The 20,478-nt window shown below is 32.1% G+C and overlaps 1 protein-coding gene across 1 annotated transcript; it reads left to right on the forward strand.

Moving 5' to 3' along the window:
* LOC134268973 (uncharacterized) lies at nt 1-20,023 on the forward strand. Its single transcript, XM_062751199.1, has 27 exons — nt 1-394; nt 4,265-4,307; nt 4,451-4,662; nt 4,797-4,925; nt 5,209-5,334; nt 6,185-6,390; nt 6,717-6,859; nt 7,108-7,210; nt 7,822-8,037; nt 8,161-8,491; nt 8,954-9,112; nt 9,350-9,499; nt 9,632-9,852; nt 10,189-10,341; nt 10,646-10,814; nt 11,356-11,709; nt 12,389-12,424; nt 12,813-13,067; nt 13,245-13,512; nt 13,775-13,907; nt 14,243-14,417; nt 15,483-15,601; nt 15,989-16,244; nt 16,710-16,868; nt 18,994-19,160; nt 19,356-19,500; nt 19,841-20,023. The coding sequence occupies exons 1-27, from the start codon at nt 1-3 to the stop codon at nt 19,948-19,950; spliced, it is 4,932 nt and encodes a 1,643-aa protein (XP_062607183.1). The 3' UTR covers nt 19,951-20,023.
* Nucleotides 20,024-20,478: the final 455 nt, after the last annotated feature.

Raw genomic sequence — 20,478 nt, forward strand, 5'->3', positions numbered from 1 at the left:
ATGAATGGTAATTCCAAGAATATTCAAGTTCCAAAGGAAGACAAACAAATAACAGCATCTCAAAATGCCAATGGAAAGCAGGGAAATGAAAGCAATATTAAGATACCTACGGATCAACAAAGAAAATCGACTGCTCCCTCAAATCAAAACCGACCAACAGAGAAAGATAATGAGATATCAATTCCCATAAGACGCGGTCAGATCACTCAGGACATGTTTATACGAGGGACTAAACTTGACTCATTAACGGACTTTAAAGTCAGCATATCACTTACCATGTCTGGAATTCGGAAAAATTACTCTAAATTAGCTAATGTTGTTAGCGGAGATCTGAGTCAAGAATACTTATCTACAGCAAAGATTGTTCGCATCTTCACTAGTAGTACATTTACAGGTAAACACAGACTGTTATAGATAAGTTTAACTTGATAAAGTCTAAACTTTTAATGTAACACATGTACAAGTAAACACTTAGTAGTACATTTACAGGTAAACACTTATTAGTACATTTACAGGTAAACACTTATTAGTACATTTACAGGTAAACACTTAGTAATACAATTACAAGTAAAACATAAGTAGTACATTTACAAGTAAAAGACTAGTAGTACGATTACAAGTAAACACTAATTGGTACATTTACAGGTAAACAGACACAACACTAGTAAAACATTTCAGGTACAGCATTGGTAGTAAATTTACAGGTAATATACAAGTACACACCTCATGAAATAAAGGGGGGAATCAAATGGCCATTAGCACTACATCACAATTTTGAGTTCTTTGACTAAAATTTTCTAATTGCCTTTGAACAAAAAAAAACCCGGAAAGCATTGTTCAACCACTATTGAAATAACGACCACTATTGAAATAATTATTTCAATAGGGGTTGAGAATGCATTTCAATAACAAACATAGTATGCAACCACTATTGAAATATGATCACTATTGAAATAATTATTTCAATAGTGGTTGAGAGTGCATTTCAATAACAAACATAGTATGCAGTCACCATTGAAATATGACCACTATTGGAATAATTTTTTCAATAGTTGTTGAGAGTGCATTTAAATACCAAACAGAGGTTGCAACCACTATTGAAATACAACCACGATTGAAATAATTATTTCAATAGTGGATTGGAGTGCATTTCAATACCAAATATAGGCTGCTAACACTATTGAAATAATGTTCCCATTTGAAAGTAGTTTTCAATAGGATTGAAGTGTCCGTGTATTAATTGAAATTTCTGCAAAAAAAAATGTTAGAAAACAAAATGTGCAATCCATCCTTATATTTATTTTAATATTTGTGATACTTCTATAGAGTTTGCAATGTGTTTTTTTTGTTAATAAAATCATTGTCAGCAACTGTGTGTTTTTGAAATCAATATTTTAAAATCTATTTTAATTGCTATTGAATATTTATTTCAAAAGGGAAAATTATTTCAACAGTGGTTGAAACCATTATTTTAAAATCAAATTAGAAATTCGTTCGGACGAATTAGATATTTGTTCTGACATATTAAATATCAATGTTAAATAAGTTAGCACCGAATTAGTTATTTGTTGACAAATAGAATATTTCAATCACCGATTTGCACCAAGACGTTTCATTCTATATTTTGATTCTTTGCAAAATAACTTTAATTGTAAAAAAAATATTTATTTCAAAAGTGAAAATTCTTTCGAACAGTGGTTGAAACCTGTGTCAGACAAATTTGAATTTCGGACGAATTAGCTATTTGCTCGGACGAATTAGATATTTGTTCGGACAAATTCCACCGGACTATTCGTTCGGACAAATTAGAAATTTGTTCGGACGAATTAGAAATTTGTTCGGACAAATAAGTTATTTGTTTGAAATAATTATTTTCAGAAAGTGGTTAAATAAGTTATTTGTTCGGACAAATATTGGTTGAAAACTTTGTTATTTGTTGAAAATGTGTGCAACTGTCAGGACACCACTATTGAAATAATTATTTCAATAGTGGTGAAGGGCCAGGTAAAAAAAATATTTTTATTTCAATTAGTTATTTGTTGCATACTCGGACAAAAATTTTTTTTGAAATGCGTTCGGACGAATTAGTTATTTGCTCGGACTATTGAAATAATTATGTTCAATAGTGGTCGTTATTTTTCGGACAAATTAGATATTTGTTCTGACATATTAAATATTTGTTCGGACAAATTAGAAATTCGTTCGGACGAATTAGTTATTTGTTGGGACGAATTAATAGCATAATTATTTTAACAAATATTTCAGCTACTTGTTCTTGCTTATTCAGATACAAAGTTTCATTCTATATGTTGAGCAAAATAACTTTAATGAAATATTTTGAAGATAAGTCGTTTTAATGTTGATCTCTTTCTTATATTTTTTATGTACATATTCACTACCGTGCATTTATTAATCATGACATGTAAATGATTTTTTAAATACATTTCTGATACACATGTCGCCGATTTGTGGCTGCAATATTTCCGATGCGGCGTAAAACATTCAATCAATAAATCTGGTACATATGCGGTGTCCATTGATTTACAGAGCATAGTTATATCCCCCTCCCCTTATTGGAGAGGTACATGTAGTCGAACAAACTATTTAATTTCACTTTCAGCATTTCTTAATTTTGTTTATACCCTTTTACAGTTGAATACCAGTGCGAAGGTTTAATAGGCCAATGACTCACTAGAAAGGGGAATGATAAAACAAACCCCTTTTATGGGGAAATAAATCATGAATGAATGAATGAATCTCAAAATATTTTCAAGTAACAACCCCCCCCCCTCCTCTATTTAAAAAAACGATCGATTGTCTTAATCATTGAGAAGCTTAACTTGCATTAAATTATGATGTGTTTTTAAATTTTACTGCGCTTTCTAGGAACGTACATGTATTCATCTATTTTTTTTATCCTTTTCCCGGAAAGGGACGTGTGTTTAATTTGGTCAATATTATACCTGCATGTTTTAATTCATGCACTTTTCTGATATTTAAATATAAAATAAAATTTACATAGATACTTAATAATAGTTTTTAACGATCTAAGTCCATCTCCATTGGAGATGGACTTATGAGATTCCCTCTTTTTGTTCCTTTATCAGAAAATACTTAGATGTGGAAACATCGGTATAGAAGCAAAACTACAAATGTTCTAGCTAGTAAGCCCCACCTTAAAAAAATTAAGACCCATCGAATGAGAGGCTTCATATTTTGAATCCGAAGTTTATTTAATATAATACAATACAGCCACGTAGCAGCGTTTTTGAAAGTAACTGAGAAAAAAATACACCTGAAAAGTTGACAAGCAAAAAAAAAAGGGACACAGGAAAAGTTCAAAGTTGACACACTTTGATTTTTAATAATAAAACCTTATATCATGCATGGAGTGCCTAACACCACCAGCAAAATCAGATGGTGTTTATTTATGACAAATCATAGTGTGTCAGGGATGGGAGTGAAAAGATGTTTGATAAGAAGTAACTGATGAATTTACTAGTGGGCTCTCAGATAATATACTTTCAGAATGGCAGACTTTAGGCCTATAATATATACCGGTATAGAAATTAACGAATATTTACAATCAACATACGACTTTAATTGCACATGTCTAGTTGCAACGTGTGTATGTCAAGGTCCAAAGAGCTATTTATGTATTAAAAGGGATGAATCCTCCTGAATAGAAATCAAAAATCCAAACAAATATCTATTCCGTGCGAACAAATAACTAATTTGTCCGAACGAATAAGTCATTTTAGTATATATTAATTTATTCACTTTAATTCGTAACTTATTTGTTAACTAACTTTTCTTCATTTCTAGAATATCGTCGAATTTCTAATCCGAACAAATATCTAATTTGTCCGAACAAATAACTTATTTGTCACAAATACGGTTACACCTCATTGCCAAGGGAAATAAATGCAGATGAATTTGAAATTATCGTGAATGGAACGGACAATCAAAATGATAGAGAGCTTTTAAGAAAGTAAGCATGTAAAGTTACTATTACTTACGAGTAATTTTGTGAACCAAAAATTGAATCAATGACATCAGATCTGGGGGCCATATAAATATATGTGTTGTCCTCTAAGGAATCAAAATGAAATTCAGCTTGGTGAAAGTAAAGTCTTAAAATTAATAACGACAACTTTACAAGAAAGGAAATCAAAATAATCATTCATTTTACTATACATGTATATCTATTTATTCATTTTCTAATTAACTAACTTTTTTCCACTATTAATTCCTTTGGGAAAAGTGAATGGAACGGATAATCAAAATGATAAAGAGCTTTTAAGAAAGTAAGCATGTAAAGTGTAATTTTGTGCTGTAATTGAATCAATAACATAAGTTTCATGGTCCCCAGGCGAGGAGATCATAAATTTTGTCTATTCCTTTAAGTTGTAGTGCACATTAAAATATAATGGTACATTTATGATTTTAGATGGTACAAGAGAGATGACAACGCTTTACCTTCTGTCTGCGTGCTCCAAACGATTAGTAAACTACTTCCGGATTACTTGTCACATGATCAAGAAAAGAAAAAAGCCGCCAAAAATGTATGGTGGAATGAAAGCGATGCTCTGCAGAAAATTCTGATAGATATATCTCAGAAAGAGTTAGGAGAAGAGAAAGCTATGAAATATATCATATCAAGTAAAATATAAACATATACAAGGTGCTTTTTAATAAAATCTTTTTGTATTCGCATTGATAAGCCCAAAAATTTAAATATTTGAAATAGAATGGAGCAGCAGATAATGTCAAACCCTCTTTCTTTTTTTCTACAGTTACACATCTAGAAGTCCTCAAAGGGATTCTGGAGTGTAGCAACGCAAGCAACCGATGTCTTTGGTTCAAACGAACTATAAAGGATATAGAAAACGTGGAACCGAGCTGGCAACTGTCCAGATATATAGGTGCGTTCCTATAGTTTTAAATATTTTATCTTTTATTTGTCAATCTATAAATAAATCAAGCATTAACAGGCATCTGTAATAATTTTTTAAACCCACACAAAAGATTATAAATTCATACCACTATGGGTTAAAAAAATAACAGAAAGAAGCATGCATTTTTTCAAACAAATAAAAAACAAATGATCAAAACTATCCAGTGTGTACATCTTTTTGATTACAAGGACTGCTCAGTAAGCTACATATTGAAATGAGGAAATGGGTGAAAACATTTCTATACTTACAGAATGTTTGGGTCAGGAAGAAAAATGGCAGAACTCTCGAAGACTTTTAAACAACCTTAAACAAAAAATGGTGGATTCGTTGCCCTCTGACAACATCCATGAATACGTCATTCCGTGGACAGAGAAAGGTGAGAGTTTAAAGTTAGCTAATGAAATACATGGAGATAATGCAACATATTCAAGCTCAAACAGCCTTTACTATTGTCAAAATTTACCAAGTCTGTTATCATGAACATTTCTATGAAACATATATTTTTATTTTTCTTGTTATTTCCTCGAAGGATTTTGAGTAAATATTGATTTTTTGTTTGCATATGTCTCTCTGCAGGAAACTTTGAAAGATGGAAACATTTCTAGAACTGTAATTTTTTTAGAGGCAGATGTTTTATATATGATTGGCCTCTCTTGTTTCAATTTGAAGTTGTATTATTTGTCTGTTTGGTCTTTAAATACATTTTCATATGATTTGAGGACTGAAGACTTACAATTGTTAAATTTACTAAAAGTTATTTAACATCTGAAGGTTTATTCCTGTCATTTGAACATGTTGAACTTTTCATATTTTTTAAGTATATTTAACTATAATTTACCAAAAAAAATGATTTCTTTATATATATATATATATATATATATATATATATATATATATATATATATATATATATATATATAAAGTTTTCACAGTAAAGATTCATATAATATAGGAATGTCATATATTTCTTCAGCTTTTTGAAATGAACATGAATTAGTATATACCAAATAAGAATTGTATTAATTGTATAGTATAAATTACAAGGGAGAACTGAAAGCATGTATTGAATGTAAACAAATATATTGTACAGTCTGTAAATGTGAAAGCAAAAATAAAATTTATGAATTAAAACAATTTTGATTTACAGGATCTAATATCATATAATTCTTGTTTTATACATCAAAGTACATTACGAGATATTTATATATTTTTGTATAATTAAATAGGCGTTGATCCTTCTCTTCCTGAACATAAGCAATACCTACAACAAATAAATGAGGATTTTGAACATCTCATGCTGACCATGATTGACAAAGCTATTGTGGAACGTGAAAAAGAGTTCAAACGAGAACCAATGTTAGAGGAGTGTCTTCAGCACCTCGAGTTTTGTCGGAAAAAATCCCGAGCGTTTGGGCGTGATCAAGACTTGCAGGTTATATTTTCATATATATGTGCAGTTATAGGCTCGTAGTTCGCCTTGGATATGATCCTTTTTCTGAGAGTAGTTGTTAGGTCGTTTTAAAAATTGTTTTATTTCAAAAAGGTTTCCTACAACCAACTATGAATAAAATTTCAAGGGACTGATGCTTATGTTGATAAATATTGATTTTCTTTTAAATAAATTTAGGTCTGACATATGAATCACAGTAAATGTATAATCGAAATGAAAATGAAGTGTAAGTTCAATGAATTGAGAAAGTTAATCAAAAAGCAACTTTTAGCTGATCAAAAGTAAAGTATTGTCTGTGTACATTTTAGAAAATCAAAAGCTACTTACAAGGAACAAGCAGATGTCCATTCGTTGATCATGCAACTTCTGGATCCGGGAAAACAACACTCATGGCGATGGCGGCTTCACGGACAAAATCCTGGCTAACAGAAAACGTATCAGTAATCATGAGGTAAATACATGGATAATTGTATTTTTGATAGAATCACAAGCATTCACAGAGTTTTAAGATGAGTCCAACAAGTATCATTGTTACAGATCTTTAGGAAAGTTTCTTTCAAGTTACGTGTCATTCTTTTTAATTGTTTTCTCTTTGTTTTAAGTATATAATGCCCAGTATTTATCTACGAGAAGTGGATACTTACATATATTAATAAATATCTTAAAAGTTTATCCTGATCTTACCAATACTTAATAAAGATTTGTTGGGACCACATCTGAGAGCACGGACATCATCCCTTTCCTTCAGTACTTAGCACAACAAATTAAAGAAGCAAAGGGAAAATACGCCTTTAAGGCAGAGGTAAAGCCAACAGAAACTTTTCTATAATTAATTAACTCATATATATATTTAACTAACTAATATCTATGAAATATATGGAGATAACGAAAAGTATATTTAAGCTCAAAGGTCCATTAAACAATACAACATAGGAGCAGAACAAACACGGACCTCCGAAACATAAGGGGTGGGATCGGAGGTATGGAAGAGTAAGCATCTCCTGCCGACCGGTCACACCCGCCGTGTACTCTTTGTCTGACAAATTGTACTTAGTATTTGCTGACAAGGTCATATATCCATTAATGTGTTTCCCCTTTATTACTCATAAAAAGTGACACCGGTAAGCGGAGTAGTAGATGTTCATTTATCAATAAACATAATCAATTTTAATTTTAATCAATGTATCCATTAAAGTCCCACGACAGAATTCACCCACTGGTTGAATAGTTAATTCAGATTTTAATATTAGAATAAATGATTTTTATTTTGCATTTATGAACGGTTGAAAAAATGCAGAGCACGTTTACTAAGCATGAATACCTGGTACTCCATCTGAAATATTGCAATTTTTTATTCCCGAATTATAGTAGCTCAATTTTTCTTCAATAATTATACTTTTTATATTTTCACAGGGTGACTTTAAGCACATATTGTCTGATTTTCAATCAAGTCTTATAGACGTTTCGAAGGACAAACCGATCGTATTGTTTATTGACGCGTTAGATCAATTCAGTGCCTCAAATGGTGCCAGGGAGTTGCTTTGGTTGCCGAAACATCTTCCAGACAACGTCAAATTGGTTGTTTCCACACTAGAAGACGCAAAATATGAGTGTTTCCGAAAGTTAAAGGTGAGCAAAGACCTTGCTTTTCTCTTCAAAAACCAAAAACTTACAGAAGCTTTCTCAAAGTAAATTAAACAGGGGAATAACTTGCAGTACATTTTAAATTAAAAAGATGAAGTTCTGTTTCAGGTTGTCGTGAAAGAGGACACAAATTTTTTACAACTCAGGCCATTCACTAAAGAGGATATCCATCAAATAATAAACGGCTGGCTAGGAAATGACAACCGAACATTGACCCCTGAGCAGCGATTCGTCTTGATTTCAGCTTTCAATGAAACCCCATTGGCACTGTTCTTGAAACTCTCCTACGACACTGCAAGTACTTGGACATCATACTATTCGGTGGACCAAAACAGCTTAGAGAAAACCGTGCGTGCTAGCATCAATAGATTATTCCAAAGATTGGAGGTTCTACACGGAGAGTTACTGACGTCCAGGGCTTTTGGATATCTAACTGCTGGTATGTGATGAATTCGAAGCCAAAGGTAGTAATAAAATGAAAAGTTAGGAAATAATATGGTTTTGTAGAGCTTTCTCAATGTAATTGATGCCCTGATATATTATTCATATCCATTATAGTTGTAAAGATATACAGAGGTTTGCGAGAAAGGGTGATATGATGAGGTGTGTTAAGAAAGGGGTCTAGGCAGGTTTTTTTTACAGTGTGTAGAAAATCAATTAGAATAAATGAACCTACAGTATTTATTTTTGTCTGAGACAAAAATATTTCTTTGCTGGCATAAAAGCCTTGTTTAATTATAGATGCATTGTCGACGTATGATAATACATTCAAGATTTGATTTTGATTCATACAGTGTTATTTTTTTTTAATTTATAAATGATGCTTAAAGCTGATTTACATTTAAATATTAATTAAGGTATTATTATTTAATTCATCTTTATTATTTTATTTTTAATTAAGCAAAGATTGGACTATCAGAAGCAGAATTAGAAGACATTTTGTCATGTGATGATGACGTATTAAATGACGTGTATATGTACTGGACGCCCCCTGTACGTCGTTTACCGCCATTGCTTCTTGTCAGATTAAAGGCTTCTTTGGAAGACAAACATTACATAGGTTATACACTTAGACATGTCTAAAGTAAATTCTTATATAAATTACAATTTGTAATATCTACATTATAATGGCTAAACATTTTCGTACGTCTGAAAAAGAAAGCATATCAGCATTCTTGGTATGTTAGTATATATCAACAAGAATTAAAGTAAATATTCAAAATCAAAAGGTCTTTGCTCAAGTAATGTAATGTTAGTGAATGTTTTTTGAAACAAACCTTTGGCTTTGTTTTTGAAGTTGAGAGGGGAGTGGACGGTATACTGGTGATGTACTGGTACCACCGACAGTTCTCTGAGGCTGCCTATGACCGTTACTGTGCGGATACAGACGCCCGCCAAAACCTTCATGCTGGGTTGGCGGACTTTTTCAGTGGAGCTTGGGCTGAAGGTATTAAAGCATTTGTTAGTATCGGTCACAATAACCTTTTTTCACATTTGGTAATTTTGTAAAGCATATTTTCAAATGTGATTTTGATTTATTTAAAAAAAAAGAATAAAAGTCATGTTGTCTCATTCGTAGGTAAAATGAAGCCCTACACAGATCGACAGGGTAATACTGATTCAGCGGATAGACAGGCTGCAGAGCAGCCATTCCAAAATGGCGACCACTATAACACCCGGAAACTAAATAACTTGGCATATCATAGAATTATGTCTTTGGATTTGCAGAAAAGCAAACAAGAGTGCCTTTTTAACTTTAATTTCCTGATAAAAAGGCTTAAGGGCACCTCTGTCAGGCAAGTACAGATTTATTATAAAACCTTTTCTAGAGAAAGTTTGGATGAATATTGATTTTATCCTGTTCCTTTCGTCTGACTGTCGGGCTGTCTAATTCTTCCTTCTTTAAATTAATTAAAAGAATTAAGCCCTGTCCCTTTCGTCTGACTGTCGAGCTCTCTTATTCTTCCATCTTTAAATTAATTAAAAGAAATAAGCAGTAACCAATTCAACTTTTAGGATCTGATAGGTGATGTTCTGCGTATTAAAGACTTTAAAAAAAGTGTTGATTGTTTAGATAAAGAAATACCTTGAGTGTGAACACATTTCATATATCATGGTTTATCTGCTTTCAGGCAGCTTTTGGAGGACTTTGAAACTGCTACTGATGTTTTTCCATCCGACAAAGCAATTGACCAAATACTCCAAACATTGAAACTTTCCGAAAGTGTCCTGATGAATGAAAGGGATTCCTTGGTGTCTCAGATGTTGGGTCGTCTTCCGTGTACTGAGGTACATAATTACATTAAATAATTAATGCCGATATCTGCTCTGGATACAAAGGTACTTAAAAGTAGAATAGACATTTGTGCACTTTTCGATCATGTGTTCTCATCACAGAATAGATTGTTCCTGAAATGTGGTGATTGATCAATGTTCTACTAGACTCCAAAGTTAAATATTCTAATTTTTCCCAACTACAATCTAGAATGGATTAAGATTTCGAAAAAACAATTAATTATAAAATTCTTAACATACATTTTAAAACATTAATTCTACGGCAAAGTAAATATGATGCACTGTTTTTCTTACTCAGGAAACAGAAGATTTTCTTCAGCAGTGTAGAGATTCGGGCGTAACGTATATACAGACTAACAGGTCCGTACTGAGGCGGCCGGGTGGACAGCTGAAGCACGCCCTACACGGGGATGATGAAGATGTCATGTACCTAGACATGTCACGTGATGGCAAAACAGTAGTCACAAGTAAATATTCAAATGATCAGTTCTTGCGAAATTAATTCAAAGACCACTGCCTTAGACCATGTCCTTCTAGCAACGTTTAAGGAGTATTGTAAAACTTCGATGGTTTTCCATTAGAAAGGGAGGAAAATAATGTTTTTTTCATTTATAATTTTAAAATCTTTTTAAAATTATGTCTTGCCTCAAAGTGCGTGAATGGCGTTTAAATGATTTCAGTCCAAACCAAAATTTTGGAGACACCATGTGCCTTCAGATCGCTTAAATCGACTGCAGAAATTAATAAAGCGATTTCAAGGTTTTTGAGTTAAATTTTTTATAAAGTACGTTAAAACTAAATGTAATGAATGTACATCTTTTTTGTCTATATTGAAAAGAAACATCAAGATACAAGAATTGATTTTAAATTTAGAAAAAAATGAGTTGTATGATTGGTAAACATTTACCAACTCACAAGATGAACAATTGTGAAAGATAGAAGCCTTTATGCAATATGTTAAATACGTTCAGCAGAAACATTACTACATCGAATTTCACGTCCTAACAGGTGCGTTAAGTAATATAGTGAAGCTCTGGGACGTCCAAAGAGGAAAACTTATAAGAAGTATAGAGGACCTTGATAAGCTGGTCAGAAATGTTAATTTTATTAACAACGACACGGGCATTCTAGTCCGAACATCAGACAAACTGCTGGCTCTTACCCTTTACGGCGATATTCAGTGGACTATTCCTCTGGAACATCTTTATTCACTGTACTGCATTGGAGGGCCGGAGAAGACTATCTTGTGTCTGTATAGAGATGATCGCCTCCAGTTTTATGATCTTTGTGATGGAAATCTGACACATTCTACAACAACACAAGGAACGATTCTTACGGATCCTAATGGATACAACAAGAACGGTATGTCTCTATGTTAAAGTCAATTGGTTTTTAAAGTAGAGAATACCATATTTTTAAAGTTATCCATTTCACATAATAATGCAAAAAAAAATTTCAATGACATGTGCGTTAAAGCATTCTTTCCTCAAGCTACGATTCAAGTCCGTCCTCTCTCAACAAATATATCGCTCTATCTGTTCAAGAAGTTTGGATGTCAATTCCGAAAACACATAGAAAATGTATGAAGAACTGAAGTCTTCCAGCAAGATCATTTTTTTACTTAAGAAATACGATGGGTCAACACCAGGGATTTACTATACTATTTTTTCCTAAATTAACCCAAGGGATTTAAGTTTGTATATAAAGCGTCTCTTGCAAAAAGAATTTCCCTCTCTTTTTATTTTACGTGATATATCTTTTTAAAACTCTTTCTTGACTGGTCTCCTTCATGTATAGGGGATTTGGCTCCTTTCGATGTTGTTTAAATGTTGTTTTTTTTTCATGACATTGTTCTAGCTGTAGCAGACATTCCATTCAAATAGCAATTTATCATAAAGATTATATATATTGGGTTTTGCTTTGTATTCAGATTATATGCGTTTTTGCTTGTATTTTTCATTTTAAAAGAGTACGGCATTTATATGTATACGTATATATGCTATACTCAGTATATGTTATATGTACATAATTTATTTTTCAGATAATATGTACAGTTATAGAATGGAAGTCAGCTACGGTAAGATTTATGGAGATTTACAGATTCGTAACAAATAACGTCTTCTGAAACGACGTATCCTCTTTTGATAGGTACTTTATGGACTAGGAAAAAATAATACACGTTTACAGCATTAATCTGTATTCTCTTCTTGAATATTTTATTTTTCAAATAAATTATAAATAAATGCTATTTTATGTGTGTTCAGATGAGTCCATCCTGTCTAAAGACTCAGAAACTACTTTCAAATGCAAGAGAAATTACTAGTACATGTAGATATTTATCTCAATTCTCTATGGCATTTTTCTGATGTTTTGATAATCCCTTCAAAAAATTTCACAATAATTATTGATACACTATGAATCCCTTTGTATTTCATATTTGAAACACCGCAATTTTGTTATTATAGGGACGGACACGTTCATGGCTCTGGTAGACAATAGTAAAAAGTTATTCACTATGGTGGATCTCGAGTCTAAAACAACATCGAAGTTTTGTCGCGTATTTCAGGACATTGAGCATGAAATTGACGTGACTGATAATTTAGAAATAGACGCCATTGCAATCACAAAGGATAACAAACACGTTATTGTTGCTTCAATGATGCAAAATGATCTCATTCTCTTTGATGCAAGGACGTTGGAAAAAATACAGTGTATTCCAGGTATTTCAATGAATGTATCTATTTTAGTGAAATATTCTCAACTGGGACTCAACTTTTCACACAATCAATGAATTAATAAAAGAATGCGTTTTTCAGTCTGCTAAAAAGTATCAGTATTAACAAAACGTAAATAAAAACAATGCTGACAGTACAGGAAACATTTTGCTTAATTGGCAGGGAACTCCAAACTGGTTTCTGAGAAGTTTAAGATATCCAATGACGGTCGTTTCCTTTATTCTCCCTGTAATTCTTATGTCCTTCTCTACGACCTGGAGACTTGGGAGAGGACCGCAATATTCCGCCATTCACACTCGATTCACGATGTTCAATCCGTGGATGCAAAGACTTTTGTCACAATATGTGGCGATTTTGGTATCTGGATTTGGGACAAAGACGGTGAAGAAGCAAAGGGTCAGATGGACGGATTCATTGGAACATCCGTCAGGTGTAGTAAAAAATATATATTATTGTGCTCCTTTGTTATCTTTTTAAATTAATTTTCATGCAGCATAATTTGTTCAACAAAAAGCTTACAAGAAAAACAAATTGTTGCTGTGGCGATAAACTTGGCATTAAGATCTATCGACAATATGCATCATCTGTAAGCATAGTTTCTCTATCTCCAGTGTGGATATTGATGTTTTAACTGATTAAGGCTTTGATTAGGATTAAATTATAGCTTTTGACACATTTTTATCCCAAAACAGCGACTTGATGCAGATACCTAATAGCTACTACGTGGTCACATTAACAAGTCACAAAGATGACCATTATATACAGGTTCATCATGCAGTGAAGAAAATCAAAGTTCGACAATCCAAATTATACAAAGACCAGAAGGTTGGTATAGACTAAAATAGATTATTTCAAACCTCTCTACATAATAGAATATTTATAGAATTACTGTTTCAAGCTTTTTAGTCTTCCAACATTTAGTTTGTATTCAAAATTCTTAACGTTCTCACAATTTTTCAATATATTTGTCATGTCACGTTTTGATCGTGACTTTCTTACATTGTATGTGTATATATATTTTCTATACTTATTTTGTATTATTTTTATTATGTCTTTTAATGAAGAATATCAACAATCTTTATGCCATTTTTATAACTATGGGTAAACAAATATTTCCATTATATGCATTATTTAATTCCTAACAAATCATTACAATGCAGTATGGATCTGATTTCCGTCCAAGGATAAAGGGTCTTATTTCGGATAAAACGATTTTGATGCGAAGTCACTCAAGACAACTGAAAAACGTGAGCTTGGAAACATTGAAACCAACGGTCACATACCAAGGTCGAACTGCCAAATATGCACCGGTAGCCATATTTTCTGAAAGACAAGGTATAAGCAATATTGAATCCAGTAAAATTCTCCCAGATTCCGTTTTTCTGACAATTAAGGTGATTGCTTATGATTTTGAGTTTGTTGGAACTGTATTTTGTGTATGTCCTCATAATCATTATTTGTGGCAAATATCATTTAAGGAATCACTGCCCAGTTAGTAGAGTATATCAGGGATTCAACAATACTAGTAGTTGGAAACGTAGAGTAATTTGCATAAATTATCCCACGTTTACAACTATCGTTGTTCTCCCTTGCTTACTCTACTGACTAGACAGTGATTCCTTGTATTTCCATTTCATGTTGAAATAAAGAAGATGGGTGGATAAGGCGGACGAAGTGCCTATAGTGCGACAAATGTGAAGTGAAAAACTAAATCTCAATTATATTTAATTTTTCCTTGATATTTTTCATCTGACATTAAGCATACTCAACGTAAAAATCTCTACAATGTACAAAAATCTCACAAAGACTGAATTGTTTGCGTATGAAAAAGCCAAAACACACTAAAGAGAATAAAAAGATAATTTTCTCATACTTAAACATTTTTTTTTCAATATGAGTGGGTTTTTGAATAACGAAAACATGCAGCAAAGACCCACCATACCTTACTATGCAACAATCATAAGCCATGTAGCGTAGTGGTTAATGCGTTAGTCTCAAAGCAATATGATACTTCGGATTTTTATTGCTAGAGTTCAAATCCCTCAAATACTATCTTAAATTTTATTTAAAGAATAATTTTTTCCGAGATTTTTTCTCTCCCGGAAATGGTATTTTTCTCATAATTTCATAAATTTTAATAATGAGAAAGTAATTTAGATACTCATTTCACAAACTGAATATGATTTCTTGATATCTAAAGCTATAGGCATTCTCCACGCCTCGCTTGTTCCCGTATCTTCTTGTAAATTAAAATGTTGAAAATGAAGACTAATGGCTTTAAATAACATAGTTCAGTAGCTCAAAAGTCCATTAAATCCCCTTCATTAAAGTTCGAAGCATTTGAAAGAAGGAATTTTGTTATCTTTCAAAGATAACCTGTATTATACAATTCATTGTCAGAAATAGCCACAACAACAAGAGGGGGTTCTCACATCAAGATACAGTGTTCCCAGACTGGTCGTACAAAGTGTGTCATAAGAATACCCCAAAGCATCTCCAAGAAAATAGAAATGTTCGAAGTATGTATATGCCGTGAAATGACTTTTCATTTATAAAATCATAGAATAAACATTTCACTGTTAAATGGTTTTTCCACCCTCTTGAAGAATGAAAAAAAATTAATCTCTTCTTTAATGAATTATTTTAAGTGTTTGTGACAGGGATCAGTTTTAGCTCCAATGGTGGGTCTTTTTGTCGCACACGTGGTGAAATAAGCATATTTGTTTAATTGTTTTTGTTTTCACAAAGCAACAAAGCAAAATATTTCTATTAAGATACGTTCCAAGGAGGCATATTGTTGTTGCACTAAAAATTGTCCAATACTTGATAATTAATTGATCTCCAATAAAATTTCAAAAAAAAGTTAAGGTACGTGTTTGAATAAATTTCCTGCTTGTATCTTTTAGTCTGGTTTCCGGGGGAGCCTATTATTGGTGTTTTACCAGGAATCCCCGAGAGTCTCTGTTATAGACATCGCCAGTCGTCAGGAACGGTATATCATAGACATGTACTCTGAGCTTGGCTTCAGTACTCATACATTGCTTGAGCTAAAGATCGCCCCAGATGACTCGTTTATCTTGTTTACGGAAAGGAAGACACCAAAAGGATACAAACCCGGATCTAAGAGAGTGTACATTTCAGTCGTCTACGATGTACAATCTCGTACGGTTTTTATCTACATAGAAATTTAACCCCCATTTTAATTACTCGTTTTAAATATAATATTATTGTTGAATTTTAATTTTATTAAAAGAAATTAAGTTTTTAAAAATATCTAACACATTTTAACTTTTCCACCATTCATCTACAGTAAATCAATTCTAAACCCAAAATTAAAAATTTAACCGAACGCATCTTTCACTATCATTGTTCAGTAAAAACATTTACTCTGTACCAGAGATGAAAACAGCCGAGTTTTTCTCCAGCGGAAAAATTTATTAAGGAAAATAGTTTCTAATGATTTTGTTATTCAGCTGTTATACTTGTTCCTTCGCAGAATACGGTATTTTGATGGAGTAGCTGCCTGTACATTGTTTAATAACGTACATGTTATTTTTATGGTTACAAAATCAATTGTTTTAGGGACTCTGTTCTATTGATGATTTAACCTTTATATTTTTTTCAAAGGAAACACAATCGAACTTTTTGATCGCTACCAGGATGCAGAAAACACAATTTTAAGAGGAACCAGCAAAATCTCCATTTTTGGCGCTGATATTCTAGACGACAATAATATCGTGACATCGCACGAAGACGGAAGCATGAGAGTATGGAATAGCAAAACAGGTTACTGATATATAAATGATAGGTATTGTATTATTAAAGAATGTAGTTAAAGTAACAAAAAAAGTAATAAACTATATTAATGACAATAAAAAGTAAGAATTTAATTAAGAAGGAAAACTTGTTTTGTACACAGGTCAGTATCTTGTTGGATTTTTATCTAGGTTTTGAACATTCGATGGATAACTTAAAAAAAACAGATTATACATATCACAGTTCACTCTCTAGTGATAAAATGTCCATTGTTTAATATTTTTAAACATTCTAGTCAACCAATGTCCCTGTGAGGTCGACCTACTCCTCCTGAACTGGATTCCTAAACTTCATGAGAATCCTAATAAGATATACTGCCGAGTCCAGCAAATCCTCTACCATGTCGTTTTCTTTTCCTTTTACAAATGTCAGTTGAGAAAATTAAGAATCGGAATTTATCGCGGTAAATTACAAACTAACCTCTTTTGTAATAGAAAAAAAAATCTATATTGTGATTGGTCCTCAACAAAATTACTTCTTCAAAAATTAGGGATGTCAAAATATTAATTTTCCTTAGTCGAACATTCGATAGCATTATTCAAATGATAGTCGGCTATTCGGAGCATTTATTATTTTTTGTAGCACACTTTTTTGAAAGCTTATTAATTAAAATAAAATGGAAAATTTGAAATAAATTGGAAATGGGGAATTGTAAATACACACTATCCACACCGACGATGAAAATGTTAAATACTGTTTTTTAATTAATGATTGCCTATGCTATATATCAAAATATCTTTTATGTAAGATTGTTGTTTTAATAATTATCGAACTTTAAAACTTCACGGCTATGCAAATATTGTGTGTTCCTAAGCATTTGAAATTCCTAGAGTTTATAAATATAACTGGTACAAGTCAATTAAATAATTTTATAGTCCAGTATAGTGTTGCATAATTTAATACGTACAATAACAAAAAAAAGTCAGTGACTGAGAAATAATAATCGCCGTATGTAATTACTGTATTTTCCATATGGACAATGTGGAAAATTATTTATACATGTATACTGTGACTCTTGTTCGTCTGAAAACATACACTATTCAACTGTATAGTTTAAGGAAGGACCCTTTTTCAATTTTGAGATGAAAATTTCATTATCACCCCATTTTCTTGCATTTATTTAATATTCGAATGTTGTTTCCTTATTCGATCGTCGGTCCATTCGACTGACAGTCGAATAGTCGACTATTCGTTGACATCCCTATCAAAAATTACTCTAATTCTACACAAAAGTACTCTGAAGTTACATGGCGGGTGTGAGTGTTTAACAGGGATTGCCTACTCCTCTTAAGCACCTGATCCCACCTGTGGAATTTCCACGGGACCATGTTTATACCCTGCTTACAGATTTTTATTGTTCTTAACTTTTATGAGATCGATCTATTTTCGTTACCTTTAGCCTTTTTCATTACTTGGTATTATTCTGCTTTAACCTGCATATAGCTTTTACATCTCCAAACGATTTCAATACCCAAGAGCATGCACTAAGTACATGAGTGAGGCAATTTTTGTAAACGAATTAGACTGTTCGTAGATAAGTTGCAAAAAGATGTCAACAGTATAGTTTAAAGTCAGAATTTATAAATCTGTGGTCGTTTTATGATGTGACCGATTGAACGAGGATGCTTATTCCTCCTAGGCAATTGACACCATCTCTTTTTTTTTTTTTTTTTTTTTTTAATGCCCTGCTCACATAATTGTAGGATTCTTAGATTGTTTTCGTTTTCTCTCCTTACTTTTTTGATTTTTTAAACCAAAAATCCAATTGATCTAAGGATTAAGATGTGCCATTATTACCTGCATAATATATTCAATACCCAGAGCAAGTTCTACGTACAAACAAATCTTGATCGAGGCAGGCTGTTGACAAATGAGTTGAAGATACACGAACATCTGACAAAAGCCTTTTGTTAAATCTCTGTTTGACCTTGTTAGCCTTGTTTAGGGGCCGGTGTTTTCAATGCTCTTAATCCAATTGTTTACATTTTAATCAATTAATTTTCTGATTATAATTTCGGTCAAACCGCATCTTTACTAGAGACAATTATCTTTCTGTAAGGTATGATATATTAACTAATTTGGCAATGTATTTTAGGTGAAGTATTAAAAAGACTTGGCGAACAAACGTCATCCCCTGATTTAATCTCTTCTCCGGGAAACCCTTACTTTTTATCCAACGGTGAAAGCGATACTGGAAGAACCTTTCGAGTTTGGAGTAAGGACACATTTCAAAGCGTCTCATCATTCAAACTTGATAAAAAAGTTAGTATACTATCCTAGTAAAATTGAGTATAAGTAAAAAGAGTATGTATATGTGTCTGAGCGTGAGTACTTGTATGTATGTGTTCACTTACTTCATTAAGATGACTTAATTTAAATTCAATATTTTCCTACTTTAACGTTCAAACTGTATTTTATTCAAATGGAAATTTTAAATATTGGTACGTACTGTTTCAGATATCAAGGGTGCTATTTTTGGACGGTAATAGAGGCTTTGTTTCTTGTGAATCTAACCCTGCCAGACTTATACATTGGACAGTAGAAGGAACTTCTGATGCACGTGAGGAAGCCATTCACGATCAGGTCTCTTTTACCGGTCAAGGTGAGAAGCTCAAGGAGATTTAACAATTGCAGTGGTCACAGTATTGATGTCAATGGAAATCGTTTGCTGGTTGGTAAATTAAGATAAAATGTCAGTCAATTTCCCATTGATGGGTAAGGAACAAAGTTTAGAAATAATAGATATACCTGAAAATGTCCTATATTTTTATGACGATTGTTTCAATCAATGTTACGAGCTATTGCTTCAGTGAGAACATAACAGTAGGTTTTTAAAAAGTAATTTATACTCAGCTATAATAACTTAAATCATAAATAAAAACCTTTCAGATATATTTTTAAATGATTCAGCTTTAATATTTTAAATACTGTTTTCTATATAGTTCTGAACTTGGAAACAAACTTGGTAGATGAATGTGACATAGATAATGATGATGATAAACTGGATGATGATGAAGATGAAATATCAGATGAAGAATCAGATGATGGATGAAGCAGTCCAAATTTGGCAATCAGTCATTGAGATCCTTGATCACGACGCGTACATTTTATCTTTTCAACAAAAGTTGTCCATGTAAAATGTGAATGTTTTCATTTATTTTCACTTACCCAATAAAATTCGGAATTAAAGTGTTCGTTTAGGAATATGTTTTAGAATATAACTACATTAATCTGACAAATTATTCAATGATTGTGCTGCTTATCTTTAGAAGTTTTAAAATTTGTTTGATGATGATATTTGATTTCATTTTCAATTGGTAACAGAGTTACTAGTTTCGCACATACGACATGTCTACATAACTAATATTTTTAAAAGTGATAATTTGCCGTGAACCAACCACAAATAATTCAGACCATTTAAATTTAGATTTCATATGCGTATAAAATTACATAACAATACTAATAATTTCATATATATGAAAATACAATGTATGTATCAAATCCCAATAATGGTGCAATCCTTGAATATCACTTGTCCCGGTTGACGTCATCATTTCGTAAGTTCTGTGGTCGATACAAT

This window comes from Saccostrea cucullata, unplaced genomic scaffold, assembly GCF_032062105.1.
Source record: "Saccostrea cucullata isolate Sc308-1 unplaced genomic scaffold, CSIRO_AGI_Scuc_v1 ctg250, whole genome shotgun sequence".
NCBI lineage: Eukaryota > Metazoa > Mollusca > Bivalvia > Ostreida > Ostreidae > Saccostrea > Saccostrea cuccullata.

Bases quoted from the DNA above. Each gene is read 5' to 3' on its own strand.
- LOC134268973 (XM_062751199.1), top strand. From the start codon at position 1: ATGAATGGTAATTCCAAGAATATTCAAGTTCCAAAGGAAGACAAACAA. The intron at 13,513-13,774 runs GTGTAGTAAAAA...ATCCCAAAACAG, and splicing joins TTCATTGGAACATCCGTCAG to CGACTTGATGCAGATACCTA. The intron at 16,869-18,993 runs GTTACTGATATA...AATGTATTTTAG, and splicing joins AGTATGGAATAGCAAAACAG to GTGAAGTATTAAAAAGACTT.